The 16,342-nt window shown below is 52.3% G+C and overlaps 1 protein-coding gene across 6 annotated transcripts in view; it reads right to left on the reverse strand.

Moving 5' to 3' along the window:
* Nucleotides 1-16,342, reverse strand: part of AP1B1 (adaptor related protein complex 1 subunit beta 1) — a 45,680-nt gene that overhangs the window by 4,897 nt on the left and 24,441 nt on the right. For 4 of the 6 annotated variants that reach the window (XM_090292829.1, XM_090292830.1, XM_090292831.1 and 1 more), the window contains 10 exons: nucleotides 14,034-14,154; nucleotides 13,478-13,573; nucleotides 12,384-12,499; nucleotides 11,858-12,023; nucleotides 7,563-7,661; nucleotides 6,886-7,145; nucleotides 6,023-6,224; nucleotides 5,163-5,183; nucleotides 4,395-4,538; nucleotides 129-274 (listed from right to left, as the gene is read on the reverse strand). In XM_090292829.1, coding sequence (XP_090148955.1) covers nucleotides 129-274; nucleotides 4,395-4,538; nucleotides 5,163-5,183; nucleotides 6,023-6,224; nucleotides 6,886-7,145; nucleotides 7,563-7,661; nucleotides 11,858-12,023; nucleotides 12,384-12,499; nucleotides 13,478-13,573; nucleotides 14,034-14,154 — 1,371 coding nt within the window. The remainder of the gene's footprint in view (nucleotides 1-128; nucleotides 275-4,394; nucleotides 4,539-5,162; nucleotides 5,184-6,022; nucleotides 6,225-6,885; nucleotides 7,146-7,562; nucleotides 7,662-11,857; nucleotides 12,024-12,383; nucleotides 12,500-13,477; nucleotides 13,574-14,033; nucleotides 14,155-16,342) is intronic. The other 2 variants (XM_090292834.1, XM_090292833.1) reach the window with 2 other exon arrangements.

Here is a 16,342-nt window from a genome sequence, read left to right on the forward strand (position 1 = left end):
TTGGCCTGAGGTATGGCTGTGAGGAAAACCCACTTCCGCCAGAAGAAAGGTACCAGGCCCTGGCCGCCCCCAGCCCCTCCCCACAGTCACCAGTGTGGGTCTCGAAAGGCCGGCCTTGGGGAGCTCACCTGTTGCGGTTGAACTGGATGGCGAAGTCGGTCATAACCTGCAGGGCCTTGTTGGTCAGCTGCAGGTCCATGGAGATGGAACCCACCTGGCGGGTGAAGGTTCCCGAGATCTCCAACCCCTTGGCTTTCATGGCTGGGAGCCAGACCTGCAGGGAAGACGGAGGCTGGGGGGCTTGTGGCTGCCACTTGCCTAACACTCAACAGCTCACCTGAAGGTTCTTCCGCCATCTCCTCTGTCTACCCTGAAGGTGCCGCCCACATTGAACACACCTGCCTTTACCACCAGGGAATGACCACGTGTACCTTGGGAGGCGAACGATGCTGTATGGCCCACACAAGGCCACCACCACTGGGATAGCTCTGGGTAGGGAGGTGCTTAGTGTGCCCAAAGGCTGACCAAGTCTTCAAAGGTCAAAGAAGAAACACTCAGGAAGCAGGGCTGAGGAAGGGGAGGACCAAAGCAGGCCCCTGCCAGCCTCCTGATGAGCCAAGGAGAGTGGAGAGCTCGAGGCCATCCTGGGCCTCGGCCAGGGCCTTAGGCGTCCCTGACCGTCACAGCCTGTCCTCTCCCGCAAAAGGCAGGGCTGGTCTTTAATTGTAGAAACTGGTCTGACCACGGATGACCAAGGACCCCTTGCCTGGCAGGCCCTCTGCTGTTTGGCTGCCTTTGTCATCTGAGTCTTAGCTTAAGAGCTGCCTCCTCAGAGAAGCCCGCCCCCAGGCTCCCTCCCTAGTGGGTTTCAGGGAGTGTTTACTGAGCAAAGAGCTTGAATTCAAGCCCTGCCCACAAAGAACTTCTGCTGGAGTCATCCTGTGGACATGCACATGCCTCTCAGGCCATTATTCTCACACAGATGGCTCACAGCAAGGGCGAAAGGCTCAGCTCCCCTCCGACAGCTTCCCCAATATGTCCTATGTCAGCAAACGTCCCACCATCTCTCAGGTTGCCAACACTAGGAACCTCAGAGCCATCTGGGCAGCAGCCCTCAACCTACCCTGACCACCTGTGCCACCATCATGCAGCCCAAGTCCTGTCAATGCCACCACCTCCCATCTGCTGCCAGGTCCTCAGCTTCTTCGCTCTATAGGCATCACTTGTGTCTGGGCTCCCATCAGAGTTCATCAGGTAAGATGGCAGCTGCCTTGCGGCTGACCCAATTCCTCTTTCCCCAATTTCCAGAGCAGCTCAAGCCATCTTTTAAAAGGTAAATCTGATCATGGTACCTTTAAAATTCCCTGCAATCCTGCAATGACTTCCGCTGCCACAGCCTGGTGCCTGCCATCCCTGGGCTCCGCTGGCACCTGCTCCTTTAGCGCCCACATTTGCTGTTCCCTCTGTTTGGAAAGTGCGTCCCGAGGCCCACCCCAGCCCTCCCTGTACTTGCTGCCCCTGATCATCCTTTGCTTTCCTTGGATAAATCTGTGAGCGCAGAATCACATGGCTTCAGTTTTCTGCTGTGACCTGCCATGCAGACAGAACTCAAAGGGCTCAAGTATGGTGACTCCCCTGTGCCCTGCCCCTTCATCAGGCCTCCTTTCCCAGGTTCTTGCAGAACAGATCTCTTTCTGCAACTGTGCCTAACTGCAGAGCGTGGGGACTTCATCTCTCTTGGTTACTTTGGGTTCATGGAGTCTAGCACTGACCCTCAACATTTACTAGAAGAACCAATGAACTGTCACCACCCACTAGTCCAAATGCTTGAGGAATTTCAAGTTCTTGTACACAGACAGCCTCATCCCTTTGACCAGGAAGGCTGGAGAATGTATTTATCTCCACAGGCAGGGAGGGGAAATGCACATGGGACGAACAACTCCAGGTAGTCACAGAGCTGTTAGGGAAATGTAGACGACATACCTACTCCTTCTGAAGAGACAGCACCCCCATCAAGAACCTCCTGTGACTAAGGTAGTGGAGAAAGTCCTGCCCATGTTATAAGGAATCCTCCTCCAGGCAGCCTGCCTTGATTCCTTCTGACCTCGTGATCCCCTCACCTCTCATTTCCAGAACTCACTGTTGGTACACCCATCTGGTCCTCCACTAAGACAAAGCAGTTATTACATCTGTTAAAATGAACACAGAGCTCCCTGAAAGTCAGCTCCTGGCTTTATATTCCTGGAAGCTCTGCAATGCCTGGTAAGGGCTGGCCCCTGCAGGGCTGCAGGAGTCTTCGCCGCTCTTCTGTCACTCGGTGTGCCTTGTGCCTATTATACTGGGCTTCTAACAGGTATGGATCAGTCTTGTGCATCAGTGTAGCCAACCTGTGAAGTAGTCATCCGAACATTTCTGATATTGTACCATGTATCTGTATGTTCTCTTCACTTCTAGTAATTCTGACAACCCATGACATTAAGGCAAGCACTCAGGAGGTTCCTGAATACTTTGGGATGTGATTACATGGGAGCTGGGAGCACAGACTTTGTGCTAACCCCCACTCCCTGCATTCAGTTTGTCTCAGTCACCTACCAGCTATGTGACCTTAGGCAAAAGCACTCAGATTTCTCAACCGCAAATGGGAATAACAGCACCATGAGGCTGCTGGGAGGATTTAGTGGGATGGGTCTGTGCCGTGCTTGTGTAGTTCCTGGCGCAGATGTGTGCAGCTGCCAGCACTGGACATGCTGCCGGCTGTGGGGCCCTCGGGCCCATATCCTGCCTGGGGACTCCAGCCACCATTGCTGCAGGTACGGCTGGCACGCCTGGTGAGGCCAGGGCAGGTGCTGGCTCACAGCTCCCTAGTCATGATGAAGATGTCACCGTGCCCTTGAAGCCCAGCTATATCCGGCTCTGGGGAGGGGAACTTGGAAGACAAAGAGGGGCTCTGGCTGGGAACAAAGTAGCAGACATGAGGTCTGGCTTGAATGTTATGAGGGGATCACGTCAGGTCTGTTCCCCTGGCAGCTTCCTTGATGCTAAGGGTGCAACCCACACTGTGCATCCTTAGTGCCAGGCCTGAATGTTTCTGCACCCCAAACTCAACTCTCCTTCTCTTGCCCTCCCTATCACAGAAAGTAACACCTCCCTGCGCCCTACTGCTCAAGCCCGAACCACCCCTCCTCATCATCCTCACATCCTGCCAGTCCTACCTCCCAGGGAGCTCTCCAGTCCAGCCTCTCGCCTCCACCCCAAAGGTGCTTCCTTGTCTAGGCTGACATCAGCACGCATTATCTCCTGCCAGTGTCCTCATCGGGCTCCTTGTTTTCGCTTTACCCCTTCCAACCCGGCGTCCACACTGTAGCCAGAGCCTCTCTCTCAAGGGCAAACCTTCCAATGTCTCCCGTTACACCAGGATCAAGAGCAACCCATCAGAGCCTGGAGATGCCAACCTCACCAGCTTCCTCCCTCCCCAATCTCCCCATATCTCTGTCTAGCCCAGAGACTCAGGAGGGTACTGCCTTCGGTAACACAGGAGGCATGTGTGGGGGATCTTTAGGTGACACAATGGCAGAGAGGCACCACGTTCAGTGGGCCGGGGTCAGGAACGCTGGACATGCTGTCAGTGGACAGCAGTTCCCACAATGAGCAATTGTTCTGCATGGTTTCAACATGTCCTAGAATTGCCAGAACTGAACTACGGTAAAAATCAAAGGAAGCCCATTTTTTGTTTCGTTGGAGCTTTACCGGGAGTCAGTCACCACTGCAACTACACCACTCACGGCACCTGACAGTGGCCTTCACAGTGACTGTGCACTGCTGCCAACACCCAACAACTCCAGCAGGTCTCTGGGGTGGGTGTGCCCAAGCCTCAGTGACACTGAAATAAACAACCTTATTTTCTTCCTTTTTTTAATCTCCTCTATGCAGTGGTAGCATCTTATTGATTATTTTAAAAATCATATGTGTAGGTAGGTGCCCAGTCCACAGATCTCATTTAAGGAGAGGAGAGGAAGGGAGCATTAGAGAATGTCTGTGATCAACGAGAGGCATTGGAGCACTCCTCCAACTAGATGAGATTTTTGCCAGTTCCCTGGAAGGTGCCAGGCTCTCCCTTACCTCTAGGCTTTTCCATAGGCTGGAGCCCTCTCCCCTCTCCTGCCTGGCTAATTCTGTATGGATCTGCAGGCCTAAGCTCCAGCTTCCCTCTGGGGTGCCTTTCCCTGTGTTCCCATAGCCCCCAGCTGCCCTTGGCATTGCGCTAGGAAACTGCTGCTCCTGGAGCCCATCCCCGTCGGCCAGAGCAGAGTCCGTGGAATGAGCCATTTAAGGAGCCTGCACATCAGTCTCTAACTTCTCTCTGCTCTTGCCACAAGGAGGGGCATGGTACTTACCGCTTTGGGGGCCACATATGATCCCGACAGGGTGCCCACGCCACTGGTCAGGTCAAAGAGGTCACTCAGGCCACTGCCCATGGGTGCACCTAGGTTGGCTGGTACTGCTGCTGCTGGGGGTGTCACAAAGTTGGGGCCCCCGATCTGGAAAAGAAATGGAAGGGGTCAGAGGCAGGCAAGGTCATCAGGGGCCTGGGATGAGTGTAGCCACCTGGCTCTTTACAAAATGGGGGGGCAGGGGGGGCAGGACAGGAAGGGGTCCTGCAAGGCTGCTGTCACATCAACTTAAGTTGCAGAAACAAGACAGAGTGAGGTGGGTGAAGAGAGGCCGAGCCATCCTACAACCTGCAAATCTCAGCCTTAGAGGTGACCTCTGGGAAAGCTGGGGACACTTGCAAACGAACGCTCTGTCCACAGATAAAAGGGGTACCAGAGGCACACTACTCTAAGGGGGTTGTGCTAAGGAGATGGGAGTGTGCCCTCTAGGACATTAAAGAGTGGCTGTGGGGACAGAGAGGGCCAGCGATTCTCAGGATGACAAGGCAACTTTGTCACAGGGCAGTGAGGACAGGATGAGGAATTTATGGATTTGGAGGACTGGTGGCAGCTGGATGCCAGGCGGTCAAAGCAGTGGCTACCAGGACACTGGAAAAATCAGGGCTCAGCAAGGAGGGACTGCTTTGACATCATCTGACCCTTGGGATGTTAGACCAGAGCTCTCAGGAGGAGCAGGGACGAAGGCTTGGTGACGCAAGGGTTGAACCATACCCCTTCAGGCTCATCCCCCATCTCCAAGCAGAAGCAGGCAGGGTGAAGAGAACAGGCAGCCACATGCAGAGAGAAAAGCCAGGAAGGAAGACACAGAGAGAGATGAGGGGGAGGGGAGGAAAAAGAGGGAAAGAGAGAAAAGATTAGTCACTGCTGCCACATCCAAGGTGAGTCTGGTGCAAGGCTGTGCTGGGCCTAAGAGGGGCCCAGACTGCTTCTGTGATGAGTACTACTCCGCCGGTCTCACCCCACCACCACATCCTATGCCACAGCCCTTCCTACCTCTTCCTGTGCCACAAGCGTGGGGACCTGAGCTGGGCATAACGAAGTGACATGGGCTCTGCTGCCCCTCTACGTGGTTCTACCAGCTGCCTAAAGAAGTTCCTGGGAGATACCCAGGCCAGTCTCACCACCTCCTTTCTACAGGGGACAACTGTCCCTGACCTCTAACAGGCCTCTCTCAGGCCTGCCGGCTGCCATCCTCAGCTGGTGCGGAGTTAGGGGACTAATGGACACAGGTCTGGTGCCTCCAGCCTTACAGGGCCAATGCCAATGCACCTGCAGGGTCAGACTCAGGGGAAGGGGCTAGGACTGGCCCTACCCTGCTCCAGGTCTCTTGGGGCTTGGCAGCCCGACAAATGGCTAAGTCCTATGTCTGCCATTTAACAGCTGTGCTCTTTTGGAGGGACAGTCCCCTGACCTCTGAAAGTCTCCGTTTTCTCACCTATAAGTAGGGAGCTATGTGATCACCTTCATAGGCAAAAGTACCTGGTTGGTGCCTGGCACAGAGAGAGGGCATTCAATGACTGCTTCTCTGAAGATCATTACCAATGTCATCCAGAGGGGTTCCCAGAACCTACCAGGCTGTCAAGGCCGCCACCAAGAAGGTCCACAGCTCCCATTTGCACCGAGGAGGTGGCCAGGGGTGGGCCACTCACCGGGGGGCCGAGGTCCAGGTTGAGGAGGTCACCCAGCAGGTCACCCTGGGCAGGAATGACATCTGGCTGCTCACCAGAGGGTGCTCCAGCAGGGGCAGTCTCAGGGCTCTCTGTGCTCTCGCTCCTTCGAGGACACAGTGGGGAGAGAGAGGATCAGAAGGGGGTAGGGCAGGCTGGCTCAGGAAGGGCTGTGTCCCCAGTATCCAGGATCCTCCCAGGACAGGCACTGGGTCTCCTCACTGTCTCACAGGGGCTGCCTACATGTCTCCCCTTCTTCCTAGTTCCCCTGCCTGATCCATTTTTCTGCTCGTCAAGAGTTGCAGCTTCATAGGGATGAGCGAAGGGAGAGGCCGTCTGTATTTCCATCACTGAGCCCACTCTTCAGAAAAGACTGGGTGCCAGTCCCCAGAGGACTGGGCGAGCGGGCCACACCAACCAGCTGGGAGTGGCAGAGGAGGGAGGTGCGAACGGCGCTCCGGAATCAGACAGAGTTGGTCTAAGCCCAGTTCTGCTGGCTGCGGGGCGCTGCACCAGGCATTCAACCTTTCTACGCTTACTGTCCTTGTCTGTTAAGTGGGGACAACTCTCAGATCTGTTGCAGGGATCAAGTGGATCACCTAGTCAATGCCTGGTGTGTAGTAAGCATTCAATAAAAGGCTGCCAGAATTACAATTTCCCTCAGACTCAGGCCTTGCAGGGGATACCACACAGAGCCTGAGCACCGGTGCTACCGCATGAGAAACCAGGTGGAAAGGGTTGGCCCGGCTCCCGCCCACTGCACTCACGAGGCGGTGCGGGGGGGCAGGCTTTTATGCACAACACCCCGGCCCCCCTCCACAAAGGCACTGGGAGGCTTGTGGTAGACAGAGGCCAGTGTGCCGATGTAGCAGATGAGTTCGTCCAGCAGTGTTGGCTCGATGAGGTCCGTCTCTTCTGAGATGAGCGGCTTCTCGGCCAACACTACTTCCTTGGCAGCCACTGGGTCCGTGGAGAGCAGGCGCCAGTAGATGTAGCCACGGTCCCGCAGGTCCGGATTGTCTGAGTCCTTGGGGGAGTAATGAGAAGCTCATGAAACTTGGAGCAGAGCAGCTAGGGAAGGGGAAGTTTAAATAGACACGACCCAGCACCGCCCCTCTCATTTTCCACTCTAACCTACCCTAGAAGGCCATGCCCACTCCATCTCTATGGGCAGTCTGCTCTCCCTGCCCTCGTATAAACCCTCTGGTTCTCATGGACTTCCTCTCCCCTCTCATTTACAGTCTGTCCCAACTTCACCACCTGACCCCATTCTGTCTTGATCGTGACTGAGCTCCATGAGTAAGGATCCTGGATTATTCTGGATCTAAACCCACAGTGCTGCCAGTCTTAAGGGCAGGACCACCCAGGTTTGGCTGCTTGAACCAAAGTGCCCCCTAGGAAATGAGAGTTGTGCTGGGCACAGCAGGGAGGCCGGGACACCCACCTGGGTGGCCAAGCTGAGGACCTGCTGCACTAGCTCCTGGGTTTCCGTTGGCTTCTTCAGAAAGAGTTTCACTATGGCTGTCAGCAGCTGTAGCTGGACCTGCAGGAAGACAGAGAAATGACAAGGAAGAAGTGTGGGCTTCATATGGGAATAGTAGGAAACCAAATGAGGGCCTTGAAGTTCAGATGCCCTGCAAGGTGAGAGCAGCTTCCCTAGGTTTGGGATAGCCATAGAACAGACTAAGGCCAGCAGGGGGTGTTGGCAGTGCCGGGTAGTCTAGACCACTCAGGAAGGAGTTGGCCACTGTCTGTTTGGCAACCCTAGATGGACCAGGGGATGCTGCCCTGCCCTAGGGTCCCAGAAACCTATCAGGGCTCCAGGCCTCACAGTACCTCAAGGAGCTCAGAGCTTTAAAAGGCACATGCGTAGCTGGTATGCTTCTTAAAGGAACTATCTTATCTCTCAATAAGCAGAGATGATGCCAGTGAGGCCCAGAGGACTGGGCCAGGAGGGCCCACATAGCCAGACTTTTGTTGAGGAGTTGGGCTTCTACTAGAAGGTGGGAACGGAACCATCCCTGCCCAGCCCTCTCTCAGCCTCTACCTCTTACATGGCTGCTGCCTTCACCAAACTTGCTTCCCACACCTGGCCAACATCTCACTTCCTTGATCTCATGCTGACCCCAGCTCCCCCATCCTGTGGTTCTGCAGCCTCCTGCACACCCCAATCAGCACTGTCCCATAGAACTGGAAATGCTTTCCAGCTAGGCAGTGTAGCGAAAGCCATTACCCTCAGTCAGTGAGGGAGAGGTGTGGCCTACTTCCAGGGGTTCCTGTGAACTTTGAACACAGCAATCCATGGCAGATGACTTGGAGCTAGAGTTAGATCATACCTCAATTTAAACTCTGATTCTATCACTTTCTAGCTGGCTGACCCTGCGTAAGTCATTTAATTTCTCTTAGTGTGTTTCCTTATCTATAAAATGGGTATAACACCTCACAGGGTTAATGGAAGAGTCAGTAAGACAACAAATGTAAAGAACCTATTGTGTATTCTGTTTAATACACAATAGCTGTCATCATCATCATCATCATCATCATGAATATCAGTGTGGCCACCACACAGGGACTCTACCAAGTTCCCCCCAACCTAGGTCAGCTGGCTGCTTGGAATTATTCATCACTGCCTAGTGTGCTATGCTGCCTGGGAAATCTGGCCAGGAGCCCAACCCACCCCCCCCACCCCCACCAGCAGTCCTCCTGCAATGCCCCTGCCATCCAGATAGAGGCCAGATGCAGGCTGGGCTGACGTACCCCTGGCTAACACTTTCTGAGCTTCCCTCCATGGCTGACAAGGCCAAGGAGCCTAGGGCAAGGAGGCTCAAAGAAACAATCTAAAATAAGTTCCCAAACTGCAAAGCACTAAACGAGTACTCATAAAACCTTTGAACTGTGTTGTGAACCCAGAGGCAGAGGGAGCAGGCCAGTTAAATAAAACACCACCACTACACAGCTGTGCACTGGAGTGGGCAGTTTACACACATTACCCAATAAGCTTTGCAGGAGCCCTGTGACAGAGACAAGGAAACCAGCTTGGTAAACTGAACTCGCTCCAGGCCACCCAAATATCCTCTTCAGCTTTCCGTGGTCTGCCTTCTCTAATCCTGGCTCTGCAGTGGGCTTGGCTAAGGAGGAAGAGGCTACAAAAGATTTACTCTAACATACGGGTAGAAACATCCCCCACAGGACATCTTCTGCAGTAATCCCAGGCAGAACTTGACTGTAGGGGCAGAAACCACCCCAGGCTGGGCTTTGCTTCTCAGAAACAAGAGAGTCTTGTGTGGTGAAAGTGAAGGCAGCCTTGGGGCAGGCTGGCAGCTGGACTTGGCAGGTGGCAGTGGGTGTCAGTGGTAATTATTACTATTATTTTGTCCAGGACATCTGTTGTTTTTGCCCACCCAGCTTCTATTCTGTCTTCTGGTAACAGAAACGCTGGCTCTCCTTCAAAAAAAGTCGTCCTCCTCCCCGCTGCTTGCAATCCAGAGACGTGTGTCTCACAGACCTGGCCAGCATCACAGCAACTGGCCAGGACAATGTGAGCAGGCCTGGACTGCTATTGAGGAGAAAGTAATTATGGGAGTCTCTAAGCTATAGCCTGAAACTGCTGATTCCTCATAGGCTCCATCATGGGGGCCTGCCTGAGGGAGAAGCCACCTCAGAAAGGCAGAGACACCCATGATACCACCATCAGAGCACCCTCACTCATGGGTGCCAGAGGGCACACTCCTGGAATTACCAGCTATAGGAGTCAGCTGGTCTCCTTTTCTGCTTGGACCAACACCATTACTACCATTAATGAACGCTTATCATGGGCTGAGCACGTGTGAAGGACTTTACACAAAGCATCCCATTCAACTTCCACAGCACAGGATGAGGGATAGTCTTATGATCCTCATTTTATAAATAGAAAACTAAGGCTCAGAGGTGAAGAACTGGCATAAAGCCAATGAGCCAGGAAGGGGCCGAAGAGGGGTTTGCACACTGGGATCTCCAAGTCCAAGGCTCAGTGCCCTGACCTGCTGGGTTACACTGCCCCAGGTGGGAAAGCAAAGATTTTCTGTGCTTACAAACAGATGTTTTAAAGGCCCCCACACAGACAGTTCCCAGAAAAGGGAATAAAATGAAAAGATGCTCAGCCCTACTCAGAACAGAAATGCAAACAAAGCTACAACACTGTACCATTTGTCACCTATCAGACCGGCAAAAATAGTCTGAGGATGCATGAGGCTGGCAAGGAGGTAAGAAGAGGGCTCTCCACCTCAGAGCTAGGAGTGTGAATCAGAACAATTTCTACACTAAGGGAAATCTCCAGTGCACAGGCCCTTTTACCAAGCATTTTGCTTCTAAGAATTTATACGCCAGCTATACCTGCAAACGTGCCTACACAGGTTACGCGTAGCATGACTGAGTAAAAGGGCAGAAGACTGACACATAGCCTTCACAGGATGCTGGTTAAATCATCGTGGGAGTGCTGTAGGAAGGACTCCTATGCAGCAGCAAAAGGTTCTTATAAATTAATAATGGCAGGGCCTACACATATATTTTTAAGGGAAAAAGACCAGGTGCTAAACAATGTGAATTTTTATAATATGCTACCACTAGTGTTTAAAAATAAATGAGAAATATATACATACACACACACACGTATGTGTGTGTGTGTGTGTGTATACAGCTGATCCTCATTTAGCATCCATATTTGCAAATTTGCCTACTTGCTAAAATATACCTATAACCCCCAAATCAATGCTTGTGGCACTATCACGGTCATTCAGACATGTGCAAAGCAGTACAAAATTCTAATTGCCTGACATAGACATTCCTAGCTGTGGTCAAGAGGCAATGCTCTGTCTTTCTGTTTCAGTTCTTACATTGTAAACAAGTGTCCTTTTCATAAGCTATTTAGTGCCATTTTGGTGCTTTTTGTGGGTGTCTTCTCTGTTTAAAATGGCCCCTATGTGTAGTGCTGAAGGGTTGTCTGGTGTTCCTAAGTGCAAGAAGGCTGTGATGTGACTTATAGAGAAAATATATGTGTTAGATGAGCTTTGTTTAGTTATAGTGCTGTTGACCATGATTTCAATGTGAATGAATCAACAATGTATATTAAATAAGGTGCCTTTAAATAGAAATACAAGTAAAACAAGGTTATATATTGACCAGCAGACAAAAATGTTGGGACAAGAAGCTCATAGGAACCCAACTCTATATTTCTTTTAGGAGCGATGGTTTTGTACTTGCTAATTCAGTGTTTGTGGTGACTTTACAGAACATAAGAACCACAAATAACAGTAACTGATCGTGCATGTGTATACCTCCTAGTGTATTCCTAAACTCTCTGGAAGTATCCCTAAGAAACCATAAATAACATTAGTGATGTCTGGGAGAATTAGTGGCCTGGGAAGTTGTGGGAAAGAGAATTATCACTATATAAATTCTTTTGTATCGTTTACATTTTGGACCAAGTAAATGTATCCAAAGAGAAATACAAAAACAAAACCAGAAAGTCTGCCTGCTTTCAGTGCACACTCCGAGGGACTGCAGCGTGGGAGGAAAAGGGCCACACCTGTCACCCACACACCACTTATCTGCCTGTCCACACCATCAGTGCAGTCTTAGTAGGGGCAGGGCCCTCAGGCCTGCAGGCTGAGGGGGGTTTTAGAGCAGGACGGACTGCAGTGGTGCCAAGCTGGGAGTCACGGCCCACGTCCTGAGCTTGAGTTGGCTGGCTCGACAGCTCACCTGGGTGCTCTCGTCATGGAAGCCCTCGAGGAAGCTTTCCAGCAGCTCATCTGCATTGTCGATCCGCTCAGCGTACTCGCCCACAATCCAGATCATGGCAGCCCGGGCCTCAGGTTCATCCAAGGAGTCCAGGTTCTCACACAGTGTGGCGATCACGCTCTCATATCTGGAGACCAGCACAGAGCGGGCAAATGAGCACTGAGGGAGTCAGGGGGGCCCAGCAGGAGCTAATGAGACAAGCGGATGCCTCTCAAGACCCCACAAGGGTGGTGAGTAAAGGGATTTGAGTTTAATCTGTTACGTTTTAGTTCTCATTTTGGTCTGGGGAGCAGAGGAGGAACAGCTCAGGAGAAATAAGAAAAAATCAAGGTGCTTTTTTTTTTTTTTTTTGAGAATGCTGTTTGAGGCAGAGAAGAAAGAAGGGAAAGGTTCCTCCTGGCTTCACCCGCTGCCCGCCGTCCCCCCTCACCCCCCCGCCCTGTCCCCAGCAGTCACATCAGCCTCACTGGGAGGGATGGGTACGTACTTGTTGGGGTACTTGCGGAAGATGTCCTTAATGACCACGATGGCTTCCTGGACCACGTAGTTCACCTTGGTCTGAATGAGGTCAAGCAGCGTGCTCACGCAGCGCTCTGCAGATTGCTATGTGGGAAGAGGAGTGTGGGCAAGGCCCCTGCACCCATTTCCAATGGAGCTTCTCTGTAACTGTGCCTTGGCTAAGGGCTCAGTCACGCCTTGCCCACCTTCCCTGTCCCAGTGGGAGAACAGAACACTGACCCCAGATAAAAGGTGAAAGAATGAGTACAAAATGATGGCCTCGGGATAGAAGGGACACAGGGAGACAGAATTACACTGAGGAGAAGGCTAGCAGAGCTTCTGAGAATGGGGAGAGTCCTTGGAGCTGCTCCAGGCCAAGCCCTGCGGGCAGTGACCATCCTCCAGCCAGACTTTCCCTCATGTCTACTTGTTTTCCAAAGGTCTCCCGTGACCAAAAACGCTTAAGAAAGCCCGTGTAGGCCCACCTCACTGCCCCCACAGGAGGGATTTCTCAGGATGCCATCACAGGCACCAAGGAAGAATGCCATAACGGGCTGGGGTGACCAGCTGTCCCAGGATCCCCTAGCCCCCAGTGGATCCATTTAAAGAGTTAGTTCAGTGTTTAAGAAACATCTCCAGAGGCACAGAATGAGACAGATGAAATGTCAGGACATGTAGGTCTGTACAGCCCTCAGGAGCTTGGAGAAAGGGTCACATGGGCAGCTGAATCATGACACTTGCCAAAACCTTTGACAAGCACAGCTCCTAACCCAAAGCTCCATGAACTGAGAGCTAAGTCTACCAGGGCCACCACCAGCTGGGGCTGTCCCATCTTCTTAGCTAATGCTGCGGGAGAACCTATGACTATCATAGGTTCATTTCATCTGCAACAACTCAAAGGCATAAAGGAGATTATAGAGTGAGAATGGCCCAACCAAATCTGCACAATGGGTGCCTTGGGGACTCCAGCAGTGACCCTCAGGCCTTCCTGGACCACAAGAAGCTGGCAGATTCTGCTAGAATGAGACTGGTTTCCTGGTTTCAGCTCCCTGCCCCTCCCGCAGCTAAGGACCAGAGCCTTACCTCCACTTTGATGGCACAGCGGCCAATAGCTCGCACAGCCTTCCGTACAAAGTCTACATCCACCTCTGTTGCATACTCTTTAAGCTCTGCCAAAACCTGTGACCCAAAAGGAGAAGAGGGGGTTGGAGGGGATGTAATGGGGCAACCACTTGGAATACCTCTGGGCAGTGGAGATGCACAGACCCCTACAAGGATGAGATTCTGCCTCCTGGAGAGGTGAAAGGCCCCAAGGAGGGAGAAAACTGTCAAGTGCCCAAGAGAAAAGCAGGGAAGGACTAATTGGTAGGGATAGACAGCTCTTGTGTAGGTTGATCTAGCTAACACATGTACCTAACTACCTCTTTCCAATGGATGGGTAAGTAGTAACAGAGAGAACAAATTTTTACCGCTTCACATTACATGCTTGCTTACAGAGCTCCATGTCCTGTGCTAAGCACTCTCCATGGATCAACTGCTAACAGTTGAGACCAGACAGCCTGTCCAGGGACCACAGCTCATTGGTGGTGCTGCCGTCCAAAACCAAAGCCCATGCCCCCAGCCACCACCCTCTGCTGACCTGGGCAATGTTGGCCTGGGAGGCGAGGCGGATCATGATGTCCAGCTTCTCTAGCTTCACATAGATGGGATCATTGTATTTCACGAAGAAGACTTTCATCTCGTGCTTCAGGATCTCAGGCCTGGTGGCGGGGCAGGGGTGCCCGAAGAACAAAAAGCAAGTCATAAGCCCTGTGAGAAAACCTCTTCCACATTTGCTGGGACATTTCTGGGCATGAGGTAGAGCCTGACATCCATGAAAGCAGTCACTGCTACGGCTGCACACTCCTGGGCAGAGCGTCCACTGACTGGCCTGAGCAAAGTTCTGACTGGCCATCAGGTGTCGAACCACATCCCAGGGAGGGAAGAAGGAGTATCAGCAAGGGACAGTTTGTATCCGAGAGGCAGCAGGCACCTGGCGAAGGGCCTGGGGATCAGGTGTGATTCCAATCCCAGCTTGTGACTCAGGTCCCTGCTTCCTCACCCATAAAACAGGCATGACACTGTGCGGGGAAGTGTTACCATTGCAGACCTGAGTCTCTAGTTTTAGAAAGACCTGGCACCTGGGAACTCGGCTTTTGGGAATGTTCTCACCATTCCCTAAACGGTAAAGGTGATTAACTGTGCCTAGACTGTTTGTATAAACAAAATGGTCTATGCTGAACACCTGCTTTCCTCCTGGGAGTCTGGAATTTTAGGAGGTGCCAGGCAAAGGCTACCTACATGAGCCTCAGATAGGCACCCCCAGGCAGGAACATTACACCCATGCTGCTGCACTTTGTTGCTGAGGGAGGATTCCTCCAGATTCCACCTGTGTCTTTCGCTTAGGACCCAGCTATGTACCCTCACTATGCAGATAATAAATCTTAGCTGTAAAGACGACTACATGCTGACTCCCATGAGTCCAAGCGGGTCTCTGAATGTGAGGTGGTCCTGGGACCCTGACACAGACCCCTAAATAACAGGGCTGCTGTGAAGCATCTAGCATGATCAATGCCTGCTACACAGGAGCTGTCACCTCTCTCACTGCTCCTCTGGCACCACCCACATTGTTCTTAGATGAGGAAAGTCGAGAGGTGGAGAGGCTTGCACCAGGTTACACACTTACTGCCGTAAGGATGGGAGCAAGATGAGGGTCATCACCCCCAACTCCAACTCTAGGCCCTTTCCAGAACAGAAAGGAGAAAGGCAAAGGGATGAGGACAGACAGTGAAGGAGGGGGAAGACACAGCACAGAAGAAAGGAAGGGCCCTCTGCGCCAGGGAGGTCCTGGCAAAGCAAAGAGCCTCCAACGTGCCTTGCAGGAGGAAGGTTCCTCAGCTGGGGGCAGCAGGAAGAAGTGATTTCTGCAGTCAGCACTTTGCAAAGCTGCGCAACCATATGTCAGGACTGAGCCAGGAAGTGCTTTGGCAACACAGGCAACTTCTTAAGAGATTTTCCATGTTAAATATAGCCCAGCAAGGCCGTCATGCCGATCAGGATCTATAGGTGACTACACCTTACTAATCCCACCCTGCAGCTGCGACTTCCTGTCTCACCCCTCTGTCTAGGAACTCAGAGAGCTCTCCCATATTTAATTCCCAAACCTGCACAAATGTCCCAATTCCACTGTTATCTCTGGGCCCCCAAGAGTGTCCTAAGAACCAGATTGATGCTACAATGACAAGGAGCTCATGCTGCCTTCCAAGAGAGAATGTCTCCGAGGCCCATGTTCTCCACACAGCCCCACTCCTTCTAACAGGGCCGCTGTAACACCCAGCTGAGGACGCTGTTGGACCAAAAAGGCTGGTGGAACTCCAGAATCCAGCTCTCCTCTGCAGAGCTCCTGGGCTCCCTTAGTGGATCATTCCGGAGAGCCCCTCCTGCTCTGGGCCCCTTGAGCTGGCAGTCCTAATTGCTTTTCAGCCCTACCCTCTGCGGGCATCAGGTGCCTTCCCTTACGAGCAGTGGCTTCCTGCCGCAATTGTTTCCACGAGGCGGATGAAACAGGCTGCAGAGCATTCTGAGTGACTTTGACATACCCCTCCCCTGGTCCTGAGGCTGATATAAAGTCCACAGCACCTCGCCACCTAGAATCCTCCAACCTCAGGGAATTTGACTAGAGCAACAGACTCTGTCCCCAGGAAAAATGCATGTACATATGTAATATCTTACATTCCATTTCTGGAGGGCTCTGTGGACTGTACAGTCATGCGTTGTCTGTGGTTAAGAAGATCCATGCTAGCCTTCACCTGGCCTGGTACCTGGTCACGCTAAGCCAGAGCTTCTCAACCTCAGCACTACTGACATTGTTGATGAAACACTTCTGTCCTATGGATTGCAGGATGTTAA

The sequence above is a fragment of the Furipterus horrens genome, unplaced genomic scaffold, assembly GCF_987537825.1.
Source record: "Furipterus horrens unplaced genomic scaffold, mFurHor1.1.pri manual_scaffold_11, whole genome shotgun sequence".
Lineage (NCBI taxonomy): Eukaryota > Metazoa > Chordata > Mammalia > Chiroptera > Furipteridae > Furipterus > Furipterus horrens.